Here is a 27,764-nt window from a genome sequence, read left to right as displayed (position 1 = left end):
TTAATCTCTAATATCTTACCCATAACTTTCCTTGCAGCTTGTTCTTCTCTCTGCTTTCTTCGCAATGTAGCTTGTTCCTCTTGCCGTCTTCGTTTAGCGTTTTCTTGCACAGCATGTTTGAAAGATTCGGCGAGATTTTGGAAAATCTTGTAGCACTCTTCCAATTTGAATGATGTAGGATCTTCACAGAAATATTCGGCTAGTTTTAATCTAACAGCTTCAACTTGCTTCATGCCACTTTGCAATTTAGAAACATCATTTTCAGCGGCCTCTAAGAACTCTGTCATTTGTTCTTTGATATCAACATTTGTTGTTGGCAACTCAATTTGTCGTTTGATTTTCTGTACTCGAGTGTCCAATGTTTTAATCTCTGAGGTAATTTGCTCTAAAGTTGTGCTATTGAATCATAAATGATATTAAGAACTTTAAACTTGTATAACAAAAAAATTAATCTTACTGGACTGTGTTCTCTAGCTTCGTTAGCGTATCGGGGAAGCTCAAAAGCTTCGGATTTCGTTTTTCCGTTTCCATAGCAACGAAATGCATGAGATTTACACCAGGTTTATTTGCCCGAATGTCTGTGATCTTTTGCAACGATGACAATTTCACTCCAGCTGCATTACCAGCATATCCCCCTGAATTAAGAAAATTACCAGCTAAAACAATCAAATAGAGAACTTCTTGCAGCATTTCGTTGTTCATTAAAGCTGTACGAAAGAAAATTTATCAGTGCAAAAATAAAATTCACTGAAAAATGAAAATATTCTTATACCTTTTCCAGCAGCGATCATTGAGTTTATGTAGTCTTCTAAATAAACGAAATTTTCCTTGAATTCCTCTTTGATGAGCATACTTTCTATCCGAAGTTTATAGCTGATAGGAAAGAAATACATATGAATCAATGGAAAACTAAACAAAGAAGGATTTTTGACTTACTTTGGTACTTCGAGCAGTTGCAAAAGGAATTTCTCTGCATTTCCTAGTCGATTTTTATCACCATTAAATGATTTAAGAATTTCAAATTCATCTAACTCTGGGAGAATCTTTAGAAGACCACGTAGCTTTTCAGCTCCAATGTCCATGTGTTCACCATTTTTGATAAGCTCAATTATGCTCTCATTTGTTCTTAAAATTCAAAAAGTTTAATATCAGTGAAACATGATTAATGCAAATATAACTTACTTTCTAAATTGCCTTAGGAATATATTGACTTTGAGACTTCTTCTTCCATCTAGCAGCGTTATCTGAGAATTATTTTATAAAATTAATGTTTTTCGAAAAAGATAAAAGGAAATTGGAGATTCATCAAAATCATAAGAAAGAAAATTGAAAAAATCTAGAAAAGCACTTTGCTGGAGAAACCCTAAGAATTTTGGTACATGTAACTTTAAAAAGTCGGTGTTTTTTTTTCAAATGACATATTTTAATAATTTTCAGAATGTTTTCAACCCAATTTAAAAATGATTGGACAGGTTCAGACAACATAAGGGACTTCATTTGCAGTTAACTTCCTTCTTTAAACGTAGGTACGTTTTGACCAAAGCAACTAGTTAGTTTTTTAGTGTCATGAATTTAAAATTCAGAACCTTGGGGACAGGTGTTTTCTGTTGCGGCAACACCACAGACTTTGATTGGCCATTTGTAGAGTTATTCGAAAGAATATTTGGATCAGGTGGCGTTACATTTAAATACATAAGTAATAAAGTTCAGCTTTCAGTAAAATGAAAAAACATGAACAACTGTCATTTTAACAGAAGTAGACTTTACTTGATAGTTAGGGAGATTTTACATTAAAGTTGCCTTAATTGGAAGGTCATTTTTTGGCAGCTGGCCAATCAGATACTAGAAACTTGCCTAACTTTCAAGTTCCTTATGTCGTCTGAACCTGCCCATTGGGCAAAACTACCAAACACATAATCGTCTAAAAAACACTCCTCCGACAAGCTCCAAGACGATTACGATTTGTCTTTTATATTGTATAGAAATTATTCTTATTTCTTTTTTAAATTGAGGAGGAACCCTTTTACAAAAAACATTAAATGGAATTGTGCAAAAAATAAATAAATTGTAGAGTAGAAAAGATCAGTTTTCACTTGAATGAAAAAACATGATCAGTTATTATTTTGAAATAAGTTGACTTGACTTGATAGTTAGGGAGATTTTTCTTGACTGTCAATAAAGTAGCTTAATTGGAAAGCACTTTTTTGGCAGCTGACCAATCAGATACTAGAAACTTGCCTAACTTTCAAGTCAGTTGTGTCAGCTGAACCTGCCCAGTAACTTTTAATAACCTAAAGTGTACACACATATCCAAATGTATGCGAGCATATTTTGTACCAAATTAATTTGTTCATGTCTGCAAAAATTAATTTCAATCAATAACAACGTTTTAACCATACAAATTTGGGGATTTTGCTCTTTTCCAGTTTTGTTATTTTCCAGTCATAATTTAATTACCTCAGTGTTTTCTTTTTTTGACTTTCGATCCAATGTATCTGTGCCCGAATCCCTGCCCAAATTCGGTGAACCCTGGGCACTGGTTAATTGTTGGCAAAAGTTTTCTTCCAGTGTCGACCAATCGAGTTCTTTGTTGTTACGAACCGGAGCGGTCCAAATATTTATTTTACCCAAAAGTTTCGTAAGTGGAATTATGTTCCAATTTAATGTTTTCATTTTTGTCTTTGGGGCAGGCGTTTTCTGTTGCGGCAACATCACAGACTTTGATTGGCCATTTGTAGAGTTATTCGACAGAATATTTGGATCAGGTGGCGGTGGGGCAGGTGCTCCTGGTATGGGAATGCGCCCGGGTGGAGGTGGCGGCGTTGGGGGAACTGGGACTGCACCGCCAAGTGGGGGCATTTTCGGCGGAAGTGGTGGCGGTAGTGGTGGAGGAGGTGCCACACCATCACTACGACTGCTCGGGGACTGTGATGATGTATTTGAGAGAGATAGTGCCGTTGATGATGGAGTCTCCTGAAAACTATTCGGCGTAAGTGGTGCTGAAGATTGCTTTCTACTTGGACTTGTTGCTTCGCCACGACAATGTGGGCATGTGATTTTTTGTACACTCGGTGAACGCATAAGCCGCACAGAGTCTTCATAGTTTTCGAGAAGGGTTGCTCGATGCACTAATTTTTCGGTTGTTTCCCAAATAATATCACTTATCGATTCTTTGGGCTCTATTCGAAGCAAATGCTGCAGTATGCTGAGAAATGGCATCTCTTGGGGTGTGTCAGCTACCTGTTTTAAAAAATAAAAATTATTTAAAGTAATTTTTATTTGCTATTATATCAACTATCCAAACCTGTCCTAAAATGGCAGAGAAAACATCAAGATGGGAGTTTAAATTTATTCCATTCGGATCCTGTAGACTTTGAGCCTCGTCGCATTCTCGTTGCTCGTCAAATACGTCCAATTGTACAGGGATATCGCCCACACTCTGAGCGACTTTTCTGAAATTTTTATAAAATAATTCTATGTTAGTTATAAAAATTAGGGCATATACATAATATGTTAATTAAGGAACCAAAAGTTGAAAGCTCCGCAACGCTTTCAAATCAAATAAATGTTATCACCAAGTGTTATAACTAAAAAGTGAATATTTGGCAACCCTGATTTCATGGGAAGAACGTAAGAAACTCAGGTTTTGAGCTAAGGTTAAAACATTTTGATAAGTTTCCAGCCTTTAAGATAGTACACTGAATTTGATGCTAATAAGTATAAAGTATAAGTTACTATTCAGAAAAGTGTGCCATATTCGAATTTTATATTTATGCTGTAAAATTCTGTATGCATACAAAAATGTAACACATAATTTGACCTTGAAATCTTTGAAATTGTTATTCAGTTAAGCTACAAAAACCCAATTGCCGAATTTATGTTTTTTTTTCAAATGAACATGGTTGCCAGATAATTTAGTATAATTTTATTTTCAATTATTTGAAATGGGTCCATGTATTTTACGATGTTTTTACCGAAAATTTCTTGGACAGTTACGTTTAGGAAGGAAAAAGTCCCTTCAGGGGGTAAATAGCGTAAAATTATCCATAGGAGAAATCGGTACTCTTGGTATAGCGCACATTTTAAGACCGCTGGAATATTTTTGTTTTTAATTTTGGCAATACTGTTCCAGACTTAAAAACTAGATACAAATTGACTTCGTTGAAAAAAATTGATGTATAGTGTCCCGGAAAAAACGCACATTTTAAGAACGCTGGGATTTTCTTCCTTCTGAGTTGGCAGCACTGTTTTAATATTTTTCATATTTTTTGAAATCGAAACAACGCGCATTCATAATCGACCGTTACGCATTTGTTAGGAAAGCTCGAGAAAACGTGTCTCAGATAAGGACATGTAAGCCACCTATCAGAGGAAGCCATAGTGCAAGACAGTCAGGCGTATTCTGCTATTCATCGAGGGGAATTTTACTTGAATTTTCACTAATCATTATTCTGCTATTTATTCGAAGTGAATCTGTCTATGTCGGTTACGTCGGTAATACTGCGCGGTATTCTTCTATTCACGTGAAAGCAAGAGTCCACATAAGTCTATTCGCCGTCGTTACGTTTGTCAAGGGTTTGCCACGATGTTCTGTTCATCAAGTTTTGAAAAAAAAGCTTAATTTTCATTCAGGTAACGATTCGGCTGATAGAAGAATCGAAGCCAACAGATCATGCCAAGAGAATATTATTTGTACAATCAGCAGAGAGATGTACGCTAAAGTCATCACCAATTTCAAGGACCGCACTATTACATGCAGGGATAAGGGAGGTATTTTAAAATGTCGATGGTGTTTTCTCAGAGTTACTGCGTTTTTAGAATGTGAGCTTCTGTTTCGACACCCTTTATTTGATAAAATATTCACTTAAATGTAAAAACAACAGTAGTTTTCATATCCATTTGAGGAAAGCGTGATTTATCATCCATTTGACTATTTGCCTATAGTGCCTATTTGGGTCGATATATCGGTGTCATTAGTATCCCAGGAGGCCACCTTATTGTTCCATAGAGTTGAAAAATGAAAACAGAAATAATTCTTGTTGAATTGAAAATCACAAGGTACGAGTATGTTAGTTTTAAATGACAAATTTATCAATATTATTTCTTATGCACGTAAGGTTTTGACACGCGAAAAAGTTAATAATTCCCACAAATGAATGAGGACAAACTTAAAAAAATACCAAATTAAAGTATAGCCATTTTTGAAATAAATATTTGTACATCTTTTTCAAAGCAATGATTCTTTGATTATTATTGTCCATGTAAATATGTGTTAGTATTTCAGAACCGCCAAACCTTGGGACTTCATCGAATGCAGTGCCAAGAATTTCACATAGAACTTAAATTCGATTAAATTGAGTAATACTATAATATGCGACTGTGAAGGGAGTTAAACATTATTTTTGTAGGGAAAAACACAAGAGTAAAATCAACCAAAACAAACAGACTAAAATGCTTCGACGGGGTTGGCCATCTTATTTTGATGGCCTTTTAATCGTAGAAACAATTAATTTAAATAAACAAACAAAAATAGAAAAATCAAATACCCAAATTTAAATAAACCAAAACACCTTTAAATACCCATCATGCATTAATATGCATAAATTATAGAATTGACAACAACAAGAAATTATTTATGCATAAAACGAGATTTTACAAAAAAAAACCTATTTTAGACGACCACCGATTAGGTTTGACCTAAAACTTAAAATACTCTCAGGTATAGTGTAAAGGTATAAGTATAAGTAGAACGCGAAACACGGAAGCACTATTGTTGTTTGTTATACTGGATGTCGTATCCAAACATAAAACATGCAAATAAACTATTTACGAGCCGATGCTTATCTCTGAGACTCGAGCAAATATACCAAGAAATGACTCCACTGCAGTAAATTGAAGAGGGAACACCTTAAAATCAATACAAAACCATAATAACCACCTTGCCGTTGTTGGCTACTGGCCCGGCAGAAAATGTTAAATATTTAATTTTAATCTTTTTATTATTGCTTAGCACTCACTTCAGATTTTCTATTAATCCGAAATCGAGAAATCCACAATTTGTCAAGGAACAACAAAACGAAACACAGCTAAATGGTCGTTGTCGTAATTTGTCCACGGTCACAGGTCACGGATGCTGGGGCACGATTCCTTTGACGTAGGCAGTCGGCTTGGTGTCAAAAACGGTAGCGGTGAAGGCGACCGAACGGTGACGGAAGCGATGGGGATGACGGCAAACGGGCAAAACAAAAACTAAGAATCACAACCGAGACGTGATTTAAAAGAGTTTCAACTGGAGTTGCAATATTCTTAAATCCTAAATAATGTAAAGAAGGTACTGGAATTGGTCGGAACTGGTGCTAAGGGGCTAATTTAATTTTAACTTTTTTTCACGGTCAAATGTGTTATGTAAAGTCAGTGTGTGTTGGCTGTTTTTCTTGTTGTTTGTTTTTGGCTCTTCTGTTGCACGAATTTTGGAAGGACTATACATAAAAACACAACCGAAAGGACGTTGAGCTTGTTCCGTAATAACAAATAAAAAACGCCACGAGCCTTATTGGCTTTAAGCTGTGACATGTGCTGAGCATACTCATACATATATAACTTTATGCGGTATGCACGTGGTGCGTGCGCACGTTTCTTTTATTTTTGTCTACTTAGCTTTTAAAGTTTTTCTTTTTGCTTTGTTTTGTTTTTAAAATGAAGTTGAAAGGACTTTCCTTTTTTTTTGAGCTTTTGAGATACACGTGGTGATGCCACATCTTAAGTGTTTTTGAAGAACATTTTTGATAAAAGTTTTACCACGTTTAGAGGTTCAACCGTTAGTGCATAGATAGATAGGTACGTACCTTAGGAAAATAAATACAAAAGATAGACAAAAAGCGAGTAAAGACTGTTAAACTATCTTAAGGAATCTTAAAATAAGAAGTTCTTATACTAAAACAGTCAGTATTAAATTGGAATAGCATTCATCCTTAAAATTTCGAATAAAATCTCAAGAATTTAGAAGTGGGTTTTCCTGGGATTGAAAAATCCTTACAATATGGCTAATAATACCCTTTCAACCTAATGCCCGTACTTCTAGGAATGCTCGTCAGTTTACACTTGAGCCTAATTTTGAAAGTGCTGTAAAGTATAGGGATTCTTTCTCTAGTCGCACTACACGAATGTGAAACTCTTTACCAGGATCAATATTTCCAACTCATTACAATGTGCAGACATTCAAAACTAATGTGCATCGGTATCTCCTTTCTTATCCTATCTTTCTTCCTTATTGATCGCACTATTCATAATCCCTTGAGTGCTCGTACAATATCTTCATTGTAAACACAATTAATTTATCAGTTGGACTAATTTAAGTTCGAAACGATGTTGGTTAAAAATTAGGCGGCTACACGAACATTTGATGACATCCTTCAATCAATCGTGTTCGATTGGCTACACAAAAATCACTTTTTTTTTTTTAAATACAAATTTATCAATAGCAAATGTCACTTTTAAAAAAAAGTACAAAACACATCAATCAAAGTGACAGCATACAATTGTTTTTGAGAAGGTGCAATGAGATTTAAATCTATTAAAAAATAAGTGTCACTAAATTTGATTTTTTATTCCAAAAATATGGAGAACAATCTGAGTTTTGACAGATAATAATATACAAAAATACCATTTGATTAATTTTACCAAAAAGCAGGTTCTGGCGACAGAAGGGACTTGAAAGTAAGACGAGTTTCTGGTATCTGATTGGCTAGCTGCCAATTTGGAAAGTTGACTGGAAAGTTAGCCAAGAAAAATCTGCCTTACTATCAAATCAAGTCAGCTTATGTCAAAATGACAGTAAACCATGTTTTTTCATTCAACAGAACTTTATTTTTCTGTGATTATTTTATTTTCTGAATACATTTTATTTAATGGTTTGTGGAAATGGAAAAGGGTCACTTGTCAAATTGGAAAATAAATAAGTTCTATATTCTTACAATACAAAATGCAAATGTTGATTGACATGTAGCTTGCCTCAGGTTTGTTTTGTAGACAATATTGTTTTTGTACGATGAACTGAAGGCAGAAGTTTGTGAAGTAAAGGTCTGAGTCGGAAATTTATGACACTTGAAAAAGTAACAAGCTGCCTTGTTCAAAATTTGTGTTCAAAGAATGCAGTTCACAGCAAATGAAGTCCCTTATATTGTCTGAACCTGCCCAATGAAAAACCTTATTACATTTGTGTACTTGACATAAGAAAAATATTGAGAGCTGGGTCTTTAGTAAAGCGTCATATGTTGCGTCATATTTCAGGAATAAAAATTTAATCCTCTGTAAAAATTATCATAAACACTAAAAAAAAACAAAGAGGGAAGGGCCTTCAATGGTTTAAATACCTATTAAATGTTGTTTTTTTGTCAAAATATGTAATAAAATAAAAAAATCAAATTAAATTAAAAAGACATAAAACTCATAAAATATGAAAATTTTAGTGCCTGTCAACGTTATTCCTTTAGAAACCTCAAACTCAAACTTAGCATAATCTTTTTTGTATATTTGTCCCATTCAATTGTTATTGAATTATTAATATCCAAGTTCATAATCTTATAATTTTACATAAAGGTATAATTTTAACATGTCGTGCTTTTTGTCATTTTATGTAACCCAACTGTCAATAACTCAATCGGATTTATTTTAAGTCAATATAAAATATATACTAATTTGCATTCAATTACTATAAATAATTTTAATTTTTGTTTTGAAATTTGTATTTGTAGTTCCCATAAAACTAACAAATAAACTCGATAATGCTAATGATTCAATTATTATATATATTATTGACAAATAAATAAATGAACGTTCTTGTTCGCTTTTGCAAACAACTAAAAAACAAACAAAATAAACTGGTTAACAAATATAAATAAAAGTTAATTCATATCATACATATTTATATTAGCGCACGCTTATCAGAAATTTGTCAGAAAAGCAAATCATACACAATTTATTCAATTCTTTTTATAATATAATGAATTATTTATAAATCAGTAAATATTAGTACTTTTCTGTTTAAAGAACGAATCTTCTCGAGTTGAGTTTGTTGTTTATGTAAAATGAAGAAAATATTCGTCGTTGTTAAATATCTTTTTACAAAACTTTAATAGAATGAAATTTCTTAAACAAAATAAAACTATAAAAATTAGTTTTGTTTAAGATTTAGTACGCTTACTCATGTTTAGATCTGATTTAAGGACTAAGGCTCGTCGTTTCACACTACACGGTTTTGACCGTACGGCAAAAAAAAACGGACGGCGACATTTTGTTAGAGGCGCAAAGTAGAGTATATACGCTTTCATATTATACGGCGACGTTAAAATGCAACCGTCTACTGCCACTACAGTATACGGCAGCCGGACGGCGCTATAATCTTAGTGGCGTACAAAATGCATGTTTTCACATCAGAGTTCGATCAGCCACTTCAAGACACGATGAAAAAGTATACTAAGCAGAGGAACGGTTAAAACCGTATAATGTGTAATTAGCCATTGAGCCGTCCGTTTTTTTGACGTACGGGCAAAACCGTGTAGTGTGAAACGAGCCTAATTATGTATATATTAAAAGAAATTAATTCTAGGCCAACTTTAAAAATTAAAAAAACACTTTTTTTCTGGAAAATGTATATTATTAAAAATGTAGCCCTCGAACAAAATTAAATGAATAAGAACTACTTTATTTTTGACTTCTGAACTAACTGCATGTTACAATTATAATGTCATTCAGAAAATTGTCCATATATTCAGTTTCAGACTCTTTTAAATCTGATTTATTAGTTTCAAATTAACTTTGAAGTTAAGTTAAATGGATTTTTATATTAAAGTTATAAGATATTGTAAGGCCAAGTATTTCAAATTCTATACAAAACGTACGAATTAATACGAAAATACTGCTATTATTTATATTTAACATGGATAAACTGCTCAAACAACTCTTTAAAAAAGATTCAGCTGAAAACAAAAACGCCCTAACTCTGAATAGTGTTTCTAATTATTGTTTTTGTCTTAAAATAGGTTTCGGTACTTAATTTACATATTTTCTCCTTTTTACTTGAGTAAGGTATCTATAGAATTGAATTTAACAAAAATGATAATTTTGTACATACTTCAGAAATGTTGGTATTGTAGATACAAAGTACACGCAGAAAGAGGTAGATTTAGAATGTATGATTTTTACACCTAAAAAGATTTATCAAAACTTATTTTGATTGAAAAATACGTTCTTGAGATAATTTTATCATTAATGAGTCGAGACGTTTAATAGCCACTCTCCCAGACAAATTTCTACAGATTCGTATGCAATGAAATATTATAATTTCGTAGTAAATTGGATCTTATTCTTCACGATCAGTGATAAAAGCATACTTAGGCGCCAGTTATAGCTATCATTGAAATCGATACGGAAAATGTTCCAATCGATATTTGACGGTGTTTCCCTTCGATTAGAAATGGAAATTGTCTACTGATCGATCGGAAATCAAAAAAATAATTTTATTTGAGAAAAAAAGGCGTAATTGCTCATTTATTTTTCTTTAAAAATTTATTTTTCTATTTTCCCGACGGAAATTCATTTTCCTGAACAGCTGATATTTTAATAAAGAAAAGAAATGGTAAAGCGAATAGTTGTTTTATTAAAGAAGATCCTAAAAAGTAAACCTTTAGTACTTTGATTTTTTTCTCCTTTTTCTTTTTTTTAAAGATTGTCACAAAAACAAGTAAAGCTAAGTTAATGAAACAAGTCGTTGTTAAAAAAGTTAGCAAGAGTGACATTAAAATCTATAACACCGTGAGCTCATTTCATTGCATTTAATTTAAAAAAAGATTAAATAAAAGAAGAATATGTAATAACTTTACGAACTTTGCATGTACCCACATATCCATTTTATGATATTTTTGTAATGACTATAATCAAGTGGCTCGTACTGTTTTAAATGCATTTTAATATCGAAAATTAACAAGCTTGTTATAAGAAATGATCAAACTCCGCCTTCTGAATTAATTTGTTTAAAAACATATTCAAACAGCACATAAGAAATGTTTACTTTTTTTTTTGTAAATAAAACTAATTATATGCAAATAAACCAAAATTGGATAGATATTGCAATAAATGTAGGTGATATGAAAATGCACAGGAGGTGTGTTCTATCAGATTATTTTGTTTAACACATTTTTAACTTACCTTAAATTGTTAAGGAGTGGCAGCACTTTCAGACCTGTAGAGTAAAAACAAAATGTATTTAAAATTATTAAAAGTTTTTGAAGTTTAGTCTTTTTTTTTGTTAAATACCAACAAATTATTTTGTTTTTAAAAGTAGGCAATATAAAAAAAGAGATCATATTCTGTGTTATAGCGAGAATACTGACAGATTATCTTAAAAAAAAAAGAGTTTACATTGTTGATAACTTAAGTCTGGCAACAACGCAAATACAAAACAATTTAACAATAAAGCAATAATTAAACTTCAAACATAAACCTAAACACCCACAGTATTTGAAATCCGGATATCCCAGAATCCAAAATCCTATACAAATTAAATATCTCACCAATGTATAATTCAGCATCATCAGAAACATCCTTGACTTCAAGTAAATGGGTTGATTGTAATTTAAAAGCCCGACGATTGAGTCATTAGCTTTATATGTCCAATAGTTTAAAAAGTTGAAAATTGTAGAAGTATATTTCTGCTAAACACTAAACGCCAAACGGCATATAATATGCTATCCAACCGACAGCGTAAGCATCTTAAGCCTTTTTGCTATTAGCCTTCAGGTCATAATCCGAAAGTATCTTTGTAGCAGATAAACTTTAGACTAAATTTTCAAATTAAAACAGATTCTAGAGAAGACCAACAAATTTTCAGTCTTCTACCACTATCTATTTTTTTCTTGTAATTTGCCATTTGCAAATAACTCTTCTTAAATCATTGAAACATGTATACTAATCGTTTTTGACGAGATATTGAAGAGGCAGCCGTTTATATTGAAAGTACTATCTGGAGTTTGATTCAAATACAAGAATATATTTTCAACATTGAACAACGTGCCCTTATGAGTTATTTAAGTTCAGCAGGCATCAAAAGGACAGCTGAAACTTCTAGTCTTGGAAGTTTACGAGGATAATAACAAATGCTAACAACAAACAAAAGATATCAACACCTAAGTGGAGATTAGCTGAAGAATAACATTAAGCAACTGTTGCTACTTCGGTTTTTCAAAAATACTGGGCTTAAAAATCCTCATTCGTAAGATAAAATGGCGCTCTTTAAAAAACCACAAAACCGTCGCGCTAAACGTGGATGAGCGCTGTGTAATAAGCCGAAATAAAAACTGCTTCTGAAAGGAGAAGTAATTTTTGTAAACTCTACACGCTATACAAGGAAATGAATGTAAGTTCAGGATCATGTCGATTTCTTTAACTAAGCCACGTCATACGAATGCACATAAAAGCTCCCCTAAAGTCATCTTTGAGTTTAATTTCAACTTCTGATCTTGACAGCATTGTCCAATGAAGAATCATTCAGTACACAATCAACTTTCGGTACTTGGTGTGTGTATCACAGATCGCCTCTTATGGAATGATCACAAATTTAATACTGCCAAAATGCTGCTAGGTGATTAGGGTGTCTCCGACGGTACAGGGAATTTTTCACCCTTTCTAATCTGGCTGTAATTTACAAAGCCTTCGTCCATCCAAGCCTTGAATATAGTTCGTATACCTTGGTAGGTGTCCCTTAAGCAAGTTTATATCTCTATGATATAACTAAAAAAGGGCTTTAAAATAAAAGGCTACAGAACTATATCACCGACACATTTACATCCCTAGAACACCACCGCAATGTTTCATGCCTTTCGTTGTCTTATCGATATTTTTACAAACAATGTTCTGTCGAATTAGCCAGTTGCATTCCACCCCTTAAACGATTCAGTCGTAATACTCACACCAGGAATGCTCATCAGTTTACCCTTAAACTCAATTTCTCGTGTACTGTTAAGTATAAAGATTCTTTCTTAGAACGCACCTGGAGAATGTGGAATGCTTTTACCAAACTTGATTTTCCTCAAATTTATCTCCTCTTATTCCTATTCCTATTTTCCTAACGCTCGCACTGCGTTCAAAAATAAAAATATAAGGGCACTAATAACTCGCTTAAGTGCCTTTCAATTATAAAATAAAAAGAACAAGCCTTCGCGGATACTCCAATGTTTTTAATCCTTTTGCTCCAAATTCATTGCCCCTTAAAATTATTTGCTTTGCTTCAATATTTGGGTACTTTTAAAAAAACTGTTTACGACGTATAAATGAAGTCTTCCGCCAAAGCTCTACTTTGCCGTATTTTTATGTCTGATTTATTGTATGTAATAATCCGCTTTTTCCTTTGAGACATCCGTATCGAGATATTGTTGCTTTAAATGTCAAAATAATAAGAATGCCTATGACAGAAAAAATCAAAAATGCTGCAAAGTTGGGAAAACCCAAACACATAGCCAAACCCAGAAACCTTGAAATAAATATCTTCAATGTCAAACAATAACCCAGAAAAATAAATAAACGGCGCGCGCGTCCAGGAATATATTTTAGGTACAATTTGGCCAGCTTACACATTATGTATGTGAATTGCCGCGGCCGGCCGCGTCAAACGACTACGGATGGACGTGGCCGCCATCATCGTTGTAACGTCAAAAAACGTGATCACTTAAGGTTTCCTAATTGAAATCAAATGGCGTGAAGAATTCATAGCTAAGTCAAATCCAATCCTAGCATAGGTCTATTAAGGCCCAAAGAGTTAGGCGCACATAACTTTGGTATACAAACATTTTTTGTCACATAGCCAAAAGGTATCTCCTCTCGTCTAAACATCACCGCATGACTCTTGTGCTCAGTCAAACTTTAAACGGACACAGTTGGCGCTCATGCGCTCATTGGCCAAGAGACTTACCTATTGATAACTGGGTCATCGTCAGTTGGAACTTGGAACTTGAGACAGCAAAGGTTCATACATTTTGTGCCGCAAGTCTTAAAAGTTCAAAGATTGACACGATTGCGATACAATAAAACAGCCAGCAGGCTACAGCATCGCCAGCGTGCGGCCCGGCCCAAAGTAATTTATTCTGTTGGGGGTAAATTGTTTGAATAATGCGCACGGCTATACAGTGTACGGTACGGATACGGGTATGGGTTCAACATCGACATCAACATCGACATGGAGGAGTTGTTGGGAGAATTGTATTTCATTCAATCGCTTGACGTTAATTGTAATCATAGTGTTTATGATTTAATTTAACTGAAAAATGTAGCTAATTAGCTTGTGATGGATTACGAAGAGCTTATCTGTTCGATCTTGTGGTGAGTTTGTCTTTAAGAAGCCAGCCAGGCAAGCAGGCATAGCAATATAACAAATTACTGAACAGGTTCCTGTTCGAAAGATTTATGATTAATCGTAACTAATTGTAATTAAATGCGCAAATGAAAAATAAAAATAAATATGTAGATACGCTTGTTTAGATTTTTATTTATACAAACCTAGATCAACTTTTAAAGAGCCTGGACATGGTAGTAGGGAAGCTATTGCAAATGTTAAATGTCATAAAAGAGACATTTATATAATAATTATTGATAATTTATACAGTGTGATTGACAGTTCATGTACATAGTTGTGAATGGGAGAAAATTAATAATAAAGGTACTTGACGTAATTTTTTATGAAAGAAAACTTTATTTTCTATGCATAGACTTGGTTAATTTACTTAGTTTTAATTTTATTGTGTTTTAATATGTTAATAAGTAACTAGTGTAATTTATTTTAATTGTTCGATTCAAATTAATTTTCAAAAATAAGTTTTCATAATTGGTCAAAAGCGGAAAATACAAGTAATAACACAAACTCGTGTAAGGTTTAAATTTGTTTGGCATGGCAACATTTATTGGCGGTTTTCTCAACTCTGACTTGGGACTAAATTATTGAACATCACAGAGAAAAGGAATAAAAAAATAAGAGAAAAGTCACAATATCCATATGTAATAAATTAGGTGGAGCCACAGTCCGTTGAGAACTAGAGCCTAGTGACCAGCGTTGCCACTTTATTCAATTGAAGTAGATTTACTTCTTTTTTTTCAAATAAATGAAAAAATCTACTTCCTACTTCGAACCATCATCAAAATATTGAAATTCAATTAATTTTTAAGATCTGTGTTTCTACCTACTTCAATTTTAATAAAAATAGACTGAATCTATTCCTTTTTTCACCTTATGACTCTTGCATGTGGTCTTAAAACTTTCTAGAGAATTAAAAACCGTTTTATTTAATGTATTCTAGTTTAACCCTTTTGTCATTTTTACTTTCGACCTGTTTGGCAAGTTTTGCATTCGTAAACAAATTCGAATTGATATTTTAATCAATCTTGACATTATAATGGAAGAGAAGTCGAAAAAAGTGGGTCCCCCGATTTTGTCGGTTTGTCTGTATTTTATCTAATGTATTCTAGTTTAAACATTTTATCATTTTTATTTTCGACCTGTTTGGCAAGTTTTGCATTTGTAAACAAATTCGAATTCGAGATTTTAATCAAACTTAGGATGGAAGAGATGTCGAAAAAAGTGGGTCCCCCGATTTTGTCAGTTTGTCTGTATGTCTTTCCAGTTTTTTTCAATCTAAAAATAAAAGTAGTCCCAATAAAAATTTGTATGGTCAAAAATCGATATATCGATTTTTTCAAAAAGAAACCCATAGTTTTTTTTTTTAATTCTTGCTAAAATTTGTGTTCTTAGTTTGGCTTCTTTAAATATAAAAAAAATATTTTTGTATTGCTCCAGAGGGGCACTTCAGATAGACCCGTTGTTTTGTTTTTAAGTTTTCTCAAGAACTGAACTAGTTTTTTTTTCTGCCAAAAATGTCATTGTTTTTATTTTTAATTTAAAAACAAATATTATTTTTTTCGATGGATCATAATTTTTTACAAAATTGAAATGCAAGACGTCTAATTATAAGTTCAAAACTATACACCAAAAATATTTTTTAAACTAAAATTCAAACAAGACTTTTTTGAATACATGAGTGAGTTCATGCAAACCAGTGGTGCACTTTATTTCTTTTCTGTTTGCTAATGTTATTTGTGTTAAGTTTTGCTCTAGTGTTATTTTGGATTTGATTTTTTGTTTTCAACATGAAAAGATATTTTAAAATTGCCCAAAAACAAAGATAATAGGTTTGTTGATGTACTGAAATTGTATTACGATTACAATAATTATTTGTTGTAAAACTTGTCCTTTGCAATCAAAACATCCTAAAGTCATTTCATTTGACCAACACGAGCCCAATCTTTGGGTTTTCGTTGCCAACAACCAAGAATTAATTTAAGAAATGTTACATTACCATATTATATGATTTGAAGGCTTAAATATTTTCATTTTTAACATTTTTTTATTGAAACAATGTCATTTAAAAATATGTGCAATAATATTAAAAACTTAATTTTTTAAATCTTCTTCCAATTTTCTCAATCTACTTCACTTTTTTCTAAAATCTACTTCCACTTTTTTTTTGAGAAGTGTTAACGCTTCTAGTGACTTACAACTCTCAACTATTCCTGTGTGCGAGAGTTATGTCAAAAATGGAGGGGACCTAGAGTTGTATGCCAAATTCGAACGGCTTATTTGAGAAACCACTTTTCAGAATTACTCTTGGAAACTCTTTCAATTCCGCGCAAGACGCAGTAACGGGATTTTCATATTCATATGTATGGATTTAAAAAAAAATCTACTTTTTGTCACATAGCCAAAGGTATCTCCTCTCTTCTAAACATCACCGCATGACTCTTGTGCTCAGCCAAACTTTAAACGGACACAGTTGTGCGAGAGTTATGTCAAAAATGGAGGGGACCTAGAGTTGTATGCCAAATTCGATCGGCTTATTTGAGAAACTACTTTTCAGAATTACTCTTGGAAACTTTGTCAATTCCGCACAAGACGCAGTTACGGGATTTTCATATTCATATGTATGGATTTTAAAAAAAAATCTACTTTCAGCCCTTGACAGAATTCCTTGTAATTTAACATAAAGCATTTAATTTTTCGTAGTTTGTAATTTTCTGAAAACTGATATTTTCATTTGTAAACTTCGTTAGATATGATTTATGAGAAAAGTAAGAAAGACCATTTAATTTTGGAGCCTGCATTATCTATTATTAAGTTTGGTATCAAATGAAAAGTGCAGTTTAGCATTTAAAGCTTTGAGTGGCAAGATTTTTAAAATCGTTGATGGGAAAGCTTGAAGTTAGGATATTGAATTAAAGAAACAAAAAATATATAGATAAATGTTTTAAAACCCTGAATACAGGAGCCAACGCAGAAAATTATTTGGGGGGGGGGGTTAAAAAATATATCTATATTATATTTTTATTTTAAACGTCAAGTATGAATAAAGATTACATATGTGCACATATGACTTGCTTTCACGGTTGACAAAACAGTTTGTCTTTGACTTCAAAACTAAAACTTAATTTTTTTATGCATGTAAAGTTTGTATGCCTTATTTCCTAGTTGCCGTTGTCGATCCCATCATTCTTAGGCTGAACTCACACATGAATGAATGTGAGTTACAGAAACAAAGAGATCAGATGAGATTTTCCTATTTTCACAGATTGCTAGATTGGATTTTGAAATTGTCAAACACTTTTTTCTTAAACTCATCAAAAATAATGATTTTGAATGCGTTCCGAACCTTTAGACCTAAGACATAGGGTCATATTAATAGTTCCTTGATATAAGTTCTGATATTATCTTTGCTAAATTAAACTTCAGTTTATGTTATACATAGACAATTTAAACCCATTTTAAAACGATTATCTTAAGTCTAAAAATAAACATAACGGGACCTATGTTTAAGCTGTTTCTAAATCTATTAAACCTCAAAAATAAACAAACTGATTGAGTAAATTATGATGCTAGACATTTTATTTGAAAATTTAAAATTAAAATGTCTCAAGACTTAAGCATACCTATATCAATATTTTAATATTTTGCTGGATGCTCTACTTAACCCGATTGGACTCCTTTGAAATAGATGAAGACGATTTGTATGAAAGGTATCGATTCGAGAAAAAAAACTGTCAAGTTTATGCGTTTTAAATTAATTTTGTAACATTTCTGTTTTTTTTCTTTTGAACAATAATAGATATTTGATTACTGCACATATTCTAATATTTCGGCGGGGTTTTAACCCCCAAAAACCCCTACCTGCGTTCGCCCCTGCCTAAATACCTTATAAAAGTCTTTAATCTGAAATTGTCTTTACGTAAACTAACATCAAATATATAGTTTGTTTTTAATACGCGGTAAGTGAATTTATTTTATTTTAATAATGACCTTGATTTCCAGGTTATTTAAAAAAAAACCTTTTGCCCGACTTCAAAGTCGTGGTGGCATACAATTTATCCGAGTAATCTGAATACTTCGTTTTTTATTTTTATTTTGCAAAATAATTTTCGCATAAGCGAGTTCTACAATATTAGTATTGAATCATCATTTTCATGTTTTCAAAATATATATTGAACATAAGGTTTTCGAATGTAAAGTTACAGCTATTTAGTTGGAGTTTATTTACATACATTTTCAAAAAAGAGGGTATTTACAAATTTCTAATTATTTTTTAATAGCCTACTAAATTTAGTGCTCCAAAAATTTGGTGATGTCTTATGTCTATAAAGAGCAACCTTACCTCAATGGCGCTTTATATTTTTACGAATTCAGAACACTTTCCATATTTTAAATTTGTTTTGCGAATTGATTTATTTAGAAAGTTGGACCTGTTTATAATATTTGTGTGCATCACCTTCGGTATCTTAAAGCCTTACCCTTCTCTATAGTTGCTCTAAAACAAACATTTGATTTCACTTTGCAAGTATTCTAAAAATAACCATCCATCAAGACGTTGAACAGAAAATGCGTCAGATTGACCACTTTAAACTTGAAGCTCATTTCTGACGTCTTCGTCTGTCATACAAAAACTAAAAAAAAACTAAATCTTATTCTTCTTCTGACTCCTGATGTCGTCAAATATTTCATTCAATGCCTTGTATAGCTAGAAACACCCAAGCCTTAATAAGGAACTAAGCTAGAGAAGAAAAAGCTCATACATTATAACCTGTGCATATCAATGCGAAATCAGTCAAACAAAAAATAAATATTATTCATCAAATATTCCAAATACAGATTCACCTGCGCAAGTGGCTTAGCTTATACTAGCGGGCGTTCGATGGCAGGTGGGTAAAGCTATAAATTTTAAAGATGGCGCCAGTTAAACCCCGAGTAACTAAACCTTTGTTTTTTTTCTTCTATACACTATTCGAATTCAATGTAAACTTGCGCGAACTCCTCTGCAAATTTTTCATTGTCAAGTTTTGCAATTCGCATAAATTACTTTCGAAAATTACTCTTGCACGAGTTTGATTTAAAGTAAAATAATACAAAAAAAAAAAATGTTTCATAATCATACATCAAATTGATGGTTTTAATTCCCAGCAAATTAAAATTTAATTTTTTGTTCCCTCTCCCTTGGCTTACCAATAAACTCATTTCGTATTCTGATTCGATCTTGTAAGTTAGCCGCTGAAATAATCACGCAATTGATAAAAGCCAGCAGTGCCACTTGGTATTCAACATTTGTCGCTTTTTCTAGTTCGTTGATCACTATTTTGAACCGATATCGTTCGTTTTTGAGATTCTTAAAAATTAAAAAAAAGAAAAGAAAAAAAATAAGAATTAAAATTTAAGTTAAAGTTAAGGTTAAATTATGCAATAGTCGTGACCCATTGCACCTACACAATAACTTCATAGAAACAAGAAACAAGAACTTACCTTATAAAATTCTAATGTTTCTATCGCTCGAGAATAGCCTTCTGAATTGTAAGCACATAGGGCTGACAGTAGTTCGAAAACTTGCTTCTTTACTGTGGAATTATTTGTGTCTAGGGCTGCGCCTAGTTTGGAAACATATTCACGATTCTCGACAATATAGTCTAGTCCGATTCGTGAGTCCATTCTGGGCAGCGTCATTTTTGTTAAATCTTCTTTTTCTTTCTTATTTATGTATACTCGTAGATAGGTGCAGTTCAGGTATATCTTATAATGTTTTTAGAATTCGTGTGTGTGACATGAGGCAATGATTAGTTGGATTTAATATCAAAAAGATCCAATCGATGATTTCATAAATGTTTTCTTTGAATGATGCTTCGTGATCTGTAATAAAAATTAATAGTTGCAATAGATTAACTCAAATGATGTTTAGAAATTTCGTGGTTCAAATAATAATATTTAGGTTTTTTTTGTATAAGTTTTCATCAAGGGCAGATTTTAAATAGATAATTTTATGGATATTGCCCCTGCGAGCATAATTAAGTACCATTTTGTATTTATTATATTCTTTATAAAAGAAGTTATGACTTGATCATTCAGATTTGAATTGAAGTCGCTATGCGTTACTGGTTGAGATATTTTGGGCCAACCAACTTTTTTGAAAGCCCTCCATCTTTCTGTGGGATCATCTGTGTAACAAATGTTATTTTAAGTCGATATCTCCACTGGTTCTTGAGATGGGATAAGTTCATTAATGTAAAAACGCAGAATTAATGCAAATTTTCGGTTCATAAATGTAAATACACTGCATTACTGCAGTCGGTAGCTCTGTTCAAAAAACAGTCTGACAGCTGAAATGCGATCAAACATGCAGTCATTTTATTTCTGTTGCCGCTCTGCAGGAAAATGTCAGAACAAGATGAGTAGGTAATATAATTGAACATTTATTAAATTTTCGGCAACAAATCAAATGATTTGTTATTAATAAGTTGAAATATAATATTTATACTTCATAGAAATTAATGAATTTGTTCCAATCAAAACATTTAAGATAAGTCCTTATACAAATTTTTATTGAACATTTTGCAAACATAAAGAAAAAACTGAATTAATTCTGTCATACTTTCTGGTTTTTGATATTGTGTATCTGCCGCATTCTTGTAGTAGTTTTTCTGTTCATAAATGCATTGCAACTACTTGCATTTTTGAACTCACCCATCGATATCCAAAAAACCTCTCGAACTGACGGACATACAGACGCACGAATGCAAGTACACAGACAGACATCTTTGAAAAAATCTTTGATTTAGACTCTAGTGTCCATGAAACGTCAAAAAATAATAATTAATTAATAACTACAACTAAAATGGTCGGAAAAAGTATTTTGACAAATAAAATATCGTACATTTTTATTCAAATATTTAATTTGATCAGTTAAAAAAAAATATATAATAATCTTAAGGCAATGAGCTTCCAAAAGAACTTTTTTAAATTAAATTCAATGTTACAGTTCTGCAACTAAATTATTTTTCAGAAATACACTCCGCTTCAACTGAATACGCACACATTTTTTCTAGGGTATGTTGTCTTTTTTCTCCCAACATTAAGCACTTCTTCGTCTTTTTTTTAGACTTGCTAATGGCTTAGTATGTTAAGATAATAAATGAGAAAAATTTTCGCAAAAAGTACCGCTATTTATTCTATTTTTCTCTTCCATTGTGTTCCATATGCAATAATGTCATTAATTTTTTGTTTCAACTGAATACAAACATAAAAACTAACGATTATTAGTAAATGAAATGAAAAAAAGTAATATTTTTTTTTGAAAATTATGTTTATTAATTTTCAGTAATGAGTACTTCCGCCTTTATTGCTGATTACTTCAAAAACTCGATTGGGCATCGAATCATAAAGCTTCTTTATATAATCAAGCGAAATTTCGCTCCACGCTGATCGTATGGACATGATTAGGGATTCCCTGTCTTCGAATTGACGGCCAGAGGCATAAACTTTTCTAACTAGCCATCCCCAAATGTTTTCAATAAGATTCATGTCCGGGGAATAGGGTGGCCATAGTAGTAACTCCACATTTTGCTCGTCGATCCAAGCTTTAACTGCCCGCGCTGTGTGAATAGGAGCGTTGTCCTGTTGGAAAACCCATCGATTAGGTCCAAAAATATCCGTAAATTTCGGAAAGTTTCTTTCCAGGATGGTTTTGTAGGTTGTTGCAGTCATTTTGGCGGTCTGAAACTCTAAATCAACTGTACCGTAATAACTCACCGCAGCCCAAACCATAACTCCACCTTCTCGGCTGTGATGACGGGTTAAAAATTGTTCCTCTTTTCTCAGATCATGAAAATAATAATTAAACCCATCAGGGCCATCGAAGTTAAACTTCTTCTCATCCGAGAAAACTACAAAATGCCATTCTTCTTTCCAGGTCATATGGCGTCTACAAAATTCAAGTCGTTTTATTTTTCGTTGTTCGTTAAGAGGTGGTTTTTTTCGTTTTAAGTGGCTGGCACTATTTATTATTCTTCGGACTGTTGAAGTACTACCACTAACGCCGGCATTTTTTTTATTTTTGCGGCAGAGTCACAAGAATTTGAAGCACATCTTATAATTTTTCTTCGATCAGCTGGTGTTGTTGCCGTTTTTTTGCCGCCTTTCATATTTTTCCCATAGGAATCTTTATTTCTAAGGTAGGAATAAACAACATTAAAACTTCGTTTAATTTTTTCCGCTTTGTACGGCCGGTTTGACCTTGCTCACGTAGTAAATTTATCTTTGCTTGTTCAATGGCACTTAAACATTTCGATCTACCCATTTTTCTTTTAATTCAGATGAATAATTATAAAATTACACTTAAATTCACTCAAAAGTCCTTAACCGTTCACCTGATTTGTCAATTACCTCAAACGCTTGTAAACAATGAAGTTAAAATGTTTGTACCTATTCAGTTGAAGCAAAAAATAAATGACATTATTGCATATGGAACACAATGGAAGAGACAAATAGAATAAATAGCGGTACTTTTTGCGAACATTTTTCTCATTTATTATCTTAACATACTAAGCCATTAGCAAGTCTAAAAAAAGACGATGAAATGCTTAATGTTGGGAGAAAAAAGACAACATACCCTAGAAAAAATGTGTGTGCGTATTCAGTTGAAGCGGAGTGTATGTGGTGGAAAAAGTATTTTGGCAAAATATATTATGAGGAAAAATAAGTTTGAAAAGAAAATTAAACAAAAATTAACGCATAATTTAATGGAAAATGAAATTTCCGTTGCTATTAATGACTTTCTGCAATCGTCCTTGTATAGATTTTACCAAATTTTGCTGAGTTTGCGGAGAAATTTCCTTGCAAAGGCTTTCGAGCTCAGCGATTGTCTTTTCGCGCATTCTTATCAAGCATGGACTCCTTTTTCGCGTTATATAACCCACAAATTTTCTAATATTTTTAAGTCGGAGCTTTCAGGTGGCCAATCTATTTATTTATATATTTATTTAATCAGCTGTAACTTAACTTAACTTAATAATCAATTTTTTTTGTTTAGTTCTTGTTATCAGTTTTCAACATTAATTCATTCATAAAAGGTCTTTAATGTAGAAGAACAAACAATTTCAATTTTATTAGACTTAAAATTAAGGGGGGGGGGGGGGTCGAGCAATGCGGACTCAAAAAGGGAAAAAAGTCGAAAAATAGCATAGCAGCGTTGCAGTGACGAAGAATTCTGTACATTGGTTCGAAGTGCCCGTAATTAGTGCGGTAATGAGGGATATAGAAAAGGGAGACAGATCGCAGATTTCTAGGGTTGGTGTTAAGATGAATATCACCCATTAACAATTGGTGAGCAAATAATATATCAGCGTTTTTGCATCTAATATATAAAGGTTACAAACCTATCAGTTTTAATTGATCGGCATAAAAAGGCAAGTCGAACGAAACGTTTTTAAACATTTTCAATTCTGAGTGAATAGTTTTCATACAAGGGAGACCATACTTGGCATGTATATTCAAGATGAGGACGGACTAGGGAAATGTAAAGCGCTTTAGTTACATAGGGGTTGCAAAATTCTTTTGATTATCTCTTAATAAAACCGAGAGATGTAGTAGCTTTATAAATAATTTGGTCAAAATGGGACCTAGACCTCTAATAGAATCGACTACGTTGTCTGGCGTCATTAAGGAAGTAGTATACTCTATGAGATGGGATTTATTTGCACGAAAAGGTTATTTTTTTACATTTACCTACATTTAACTCTGGGAAATTATGCATGCAGCAAACAAAAAAGATATTAAGATCATTTTGTAAAATTAAGGAATCAGATGGAGTTGAGATAATCTTAAAAATGTTCTTATCATCCGCAAACATTAGGATATCTGAGTTTTTTAATTTAAGACAGACATCGTTAACAGATAAGATAAAAAGAAGGGGGCCAAGGTGACTACCTTGTGGGACGCCAGAAGTTGCATGTAGACTGGAGACTGAGTTACGGAAGAGGACTTTATAAGTTCTATTAGCAAGGTAGGAGCCTATCCAGTTTATAAACATAGATGGAAAGACTAGGGCTCTAAGTTTGAGATAAATTATCGCGATTTATTTGCATGAAGCTTATTTGAACATGTACAATAACATACAATAAATTTGAAAAGGTGTGAAGTGTAATGTGATTCCGTAATTTGGAATTCAGTAAATTTGACACTTTAATGCAGCCTTGAATGTCCCTACACAATCCTGTCATTCGTTTAAAATAATTATCAATTTAAAAATTGTATTATGTTGATAGAATTACCAACAACTTTAAATGCTGAAAGGAGGATACAGACAAAAGTATTCGCTAATCGTTTACGTTCGGTTCGTGTTCAAATATTTTTCTTTCCTTTTTTGTCAAGGAGGACAACGATCTTTTGAAATTTAAATTGTGGTTCATAATATGTATGATGTAGTATAATATTTTCGGCAATGCGGATGCACACGCATTCAATTAAGGCACTAACCAGCGTGGCGCGTTCGCTGGCTGCATTCCACCTCCCACCTCCCGCCTACCAACTACATTTTTGAGAATCTTAATTCACCGACTCAAGTGTTTGTTCTGTTCAATTTGAAAAATACGACTTGCAGAGCGAGGGCAAGAAGAAGTAGGACTCGGGGGCCGATTGAGGATGAGGCGTTGGGTTGAAGCATTATCGGTAATCACTTAAAAGTCGGGTGTTGCTTATATGCTTATTAAGTGGACACGAATGCAAATTATCTGATTGAGACATTCAATTCAAAAGTGGATAAAAATGTTCTCTCCCTCACTTACATAAATACATACAAATACAAATAAAATATCCAACAAAACTCAAAGATGGAAATGTTCGATTATGGGTGAATTTTATAGGTACTCGTATATTGGTTTTTTGTTGAATATTCATGGCGCCACATTCTATGATAACTTCGAAAAAAAAACAAAAAAAAACACAAACAAAAATGTGGAATTGGCTTCTTAAAAAAGATACGCGTTATATTATGGTAAGTAAGTGTCACTTAGATCACTATATACCGATTAAGCATGCACGCTTTTCATATATGTTTCCCTATTGGCAGTATCCATACAAATGTCACAAAACGAATCAATACTTTTAGATCATTTGGCAAGTTCCAACCATTTAGAAAACATAGAAAGCCGTTAAATTTTAAATTATGCATCCCATTCTAGAGTGACCGTAGGTTTCTAAAACTGAATATTGGAAACGATCGGTTTCAAAATACCTGTATGTATTTAAATGTAAAATGTATTTTTAAAAGTTTGACAAGAGAAGAGTGTATGAAATTGCATCATTCTTCGCTAAAAATATTGATGGTTAAGTTTCACTGAGTTGCTATAATTTCTAACATTCGCCTAACTTTGTAAAAATTGTGTGATTACTTTTCTTTGATCAATGCAACATAAATATATGTAAATATATGGGTAAGTTCATTAATGTAAAAATGCAGCAGTAATGCAAAATTTGAGTTAATAAATGTAAATACACTGCATTATTGCAGTCGGTAACTCTGTTTAAAAAAAACACTCTGCCAGCTGAAATGCGATCAAACCTGCAGTCATTTTATTTCTTTTGCCGCTCTGCAGGAAAATGTCAATAATTGAATATTTATTAAATTTTTGACAAAAAATAAAATGATTTGCTATTCATAAATTAAAATATAATATCTATACTTCATAGAAATGAATGAATGAATGAATTTGTTCCATTAGAAACATTTTAAATAAGTTATAACAAAACGTTTTTATTGAACATTTTGAAAGAATTTTGTTAAGACACTAAAAAACAAAAAACTTAATTATTTCTGTCATATATTTTTATAGGCGCCTAATTTGATGACATTTATGAAATGGTTTTTGATATTGTATATCTGCCGCATTCTTGCAGTAGTTTTTCTGTTCATAAATTCATTATATGAATTTTGTCGGCATGGCTTGTGCAACTAGTTGCATTTTTGAACTCGGCCTATATCTTTCAAGTTTAATTGTTAATGAAGTTCTCTATTTGACATAAGATTACTGTTACATCAGTCAAAGTATAAATTAAGGTTTAAAATGCGAAGCTTATAAGTATATAGATGTGACTGATGGTCACCCTAGTCATAATACAATAAAAATGTTCGGTGTGTGTCGTTATGTGCTAAAGTTAATGATTATGGAAAATGGACAGTAATTTTAAGCAATAAAATAAAACAGTAATAATGTGGCGGATGTTAAGCACTCAATACAAATGTTAAAAGCACAATTCTTAAATCACCATCAAAAAACGTTTATTGCTGAGATTTAAGGGCATCAAGATTTTTTATTTTGATAATCCATATAATATACATATATACAAAAGTAAAATATGTTGAATAAATAAACAAATTTAGACAAATTTTGAAACTTCGAATTAAAAAGTGTTCTTGAAATTAATTATGTAAATAGTTATTGAACGGACCCAAAAAATTATTTTATTGGTAGATTTCCCTAATGTCATTGAATAAATGGCGATATATTAGGCGTGTTCCTTTACTTTTCACTTACAAATTTGACGTTGATTGTGTAACCAGAATTATTTGCCAAAATCTTGATTGCAATACTACTAAATATAAATTGATAACTTATAACATGGATGCATCCAATCAATATAAATTTCCATTGTTTTTTCTTTCTAAATAGTTTTTATGTATTCAAAACAAATGCATGTGTACATTAGTAAAGAAACGCCTATTGCTGTCATTGTTGAAATTTAAACGTGCTGCTCCTGAATTATTTTGAATTATGCATGAATTCTTAAAAGAAAGGTGCAGTTTCAGCCAGGCACCAATATAGACAGCTAAATACAGAATAGACACATCTGACATAATCTAGAGATATTAAACGATTAACAAAAAATAAAAATAATACGTAAACGTCACTTTACCTTAACTTTAAAATCACAAATTCTTTTTTCTTTCCTTTTTAATCATATAATCAAATTCTGTTCAGATGACCAATAATAAAACGAAGACAAAAAAGAACAAATCTAACCTTAATTAAAATATTAATTCAAAAGCTTAACTCAAAACCGTATACTTACACACATAATGTAGGTAAGGTAGCGTGCGCACTAGAATGTCAATTAATAAAGTTTAAGCAATGTTTGCACACGAGTGCGTTAGCGTTTCACCCACTTAATACGAGTACTTAAGTGATTTGGCGCGGGTGTTAATGTCAATGTTATAAGAATGCGGTAGGAAATCAACTTTTTTTTTCTTAATGCAAAAAATGTGTTCGCATCGTAAGTATTTTGAGTCCTTGAGTTAAAGAGATATGATCTCTAATAATATTGACAGAAAGAAGACTTACAATATTGTGATAATAACTATTGT

General features: G+C 32.3%; 1 protein-coding gene across 1 annotated transcript in view; it reads right to left on the bottom strand.

Moving 5' to 3' along the window:
• The window catches only part of LOC129948582 (formin-J), a 97,730-nt gene that overhangs the window by 4,457 nt on the left and 65,509 nt on the right, over positions 1 to 27,764 (bottom strand). Inside the window, exons 3-12 of the mRNA XM_056059691.1 lie at positions 19,880 to 20,260; positions 19,586 to 19,745; positions 11,206 to 11,239; positions 3,305 to 3,452; positions 2,458 to 3,240; positions 1,183 to 1,244; positions 937 to 1,125; positions 773 to 873; positions 458 to 707; positions 20 to 396 (exon numbers count right to left, since the gene is read on the bottom strand). Coding sequence (XP_055915666.1) covers positions 20 to 396; positions 458 to 707; positions 773 to 873; positions 937 to 1,125; positions 1,183 to 1,244; positions 2,458 to 3,240; positions 3,305 to 3,452; positions 11,206 to 11,239; positions 19,586 to 19,745; positions 19,880 to 20,077 — 2,302 coding nt within the window. The 5' untranslated portion in view covers positions 20,078 to 20,260. The remainder of the gene's footprint in view (positions 1 to 19; positions 397 to 457; positions 708 to 772; positions 874 to 936; positions 1,126 to 1,182; positions 1,245 to 2,457; positions 3,241 to 3,304; positions 3,453 to 11,205; positions 11,240 to 19,585; positions 19,746 to 19,879; positions 20,261 to 27,764) is intronic.

The sequence above is a fragment of the Eupeodes corollae genome, chromosome 2 (genome assembly GCF_945859685.1).
Source record: "Eupeodes corollae chromosome 2, idEupCoro1.1, whole genome shotgun sequence".
Taxonomy (NCBI): Eukaryota; Metazoa; Arthropoda; class Insecta; order Diptera; family Syrphidae; genus Eupeodes; species Eupeodes corollae.
The sequence above is the reverse complement of the archived record's forward strand: the minus strand, read 5'-3'. Positions and strand labels throughout refer to the sequence as shown.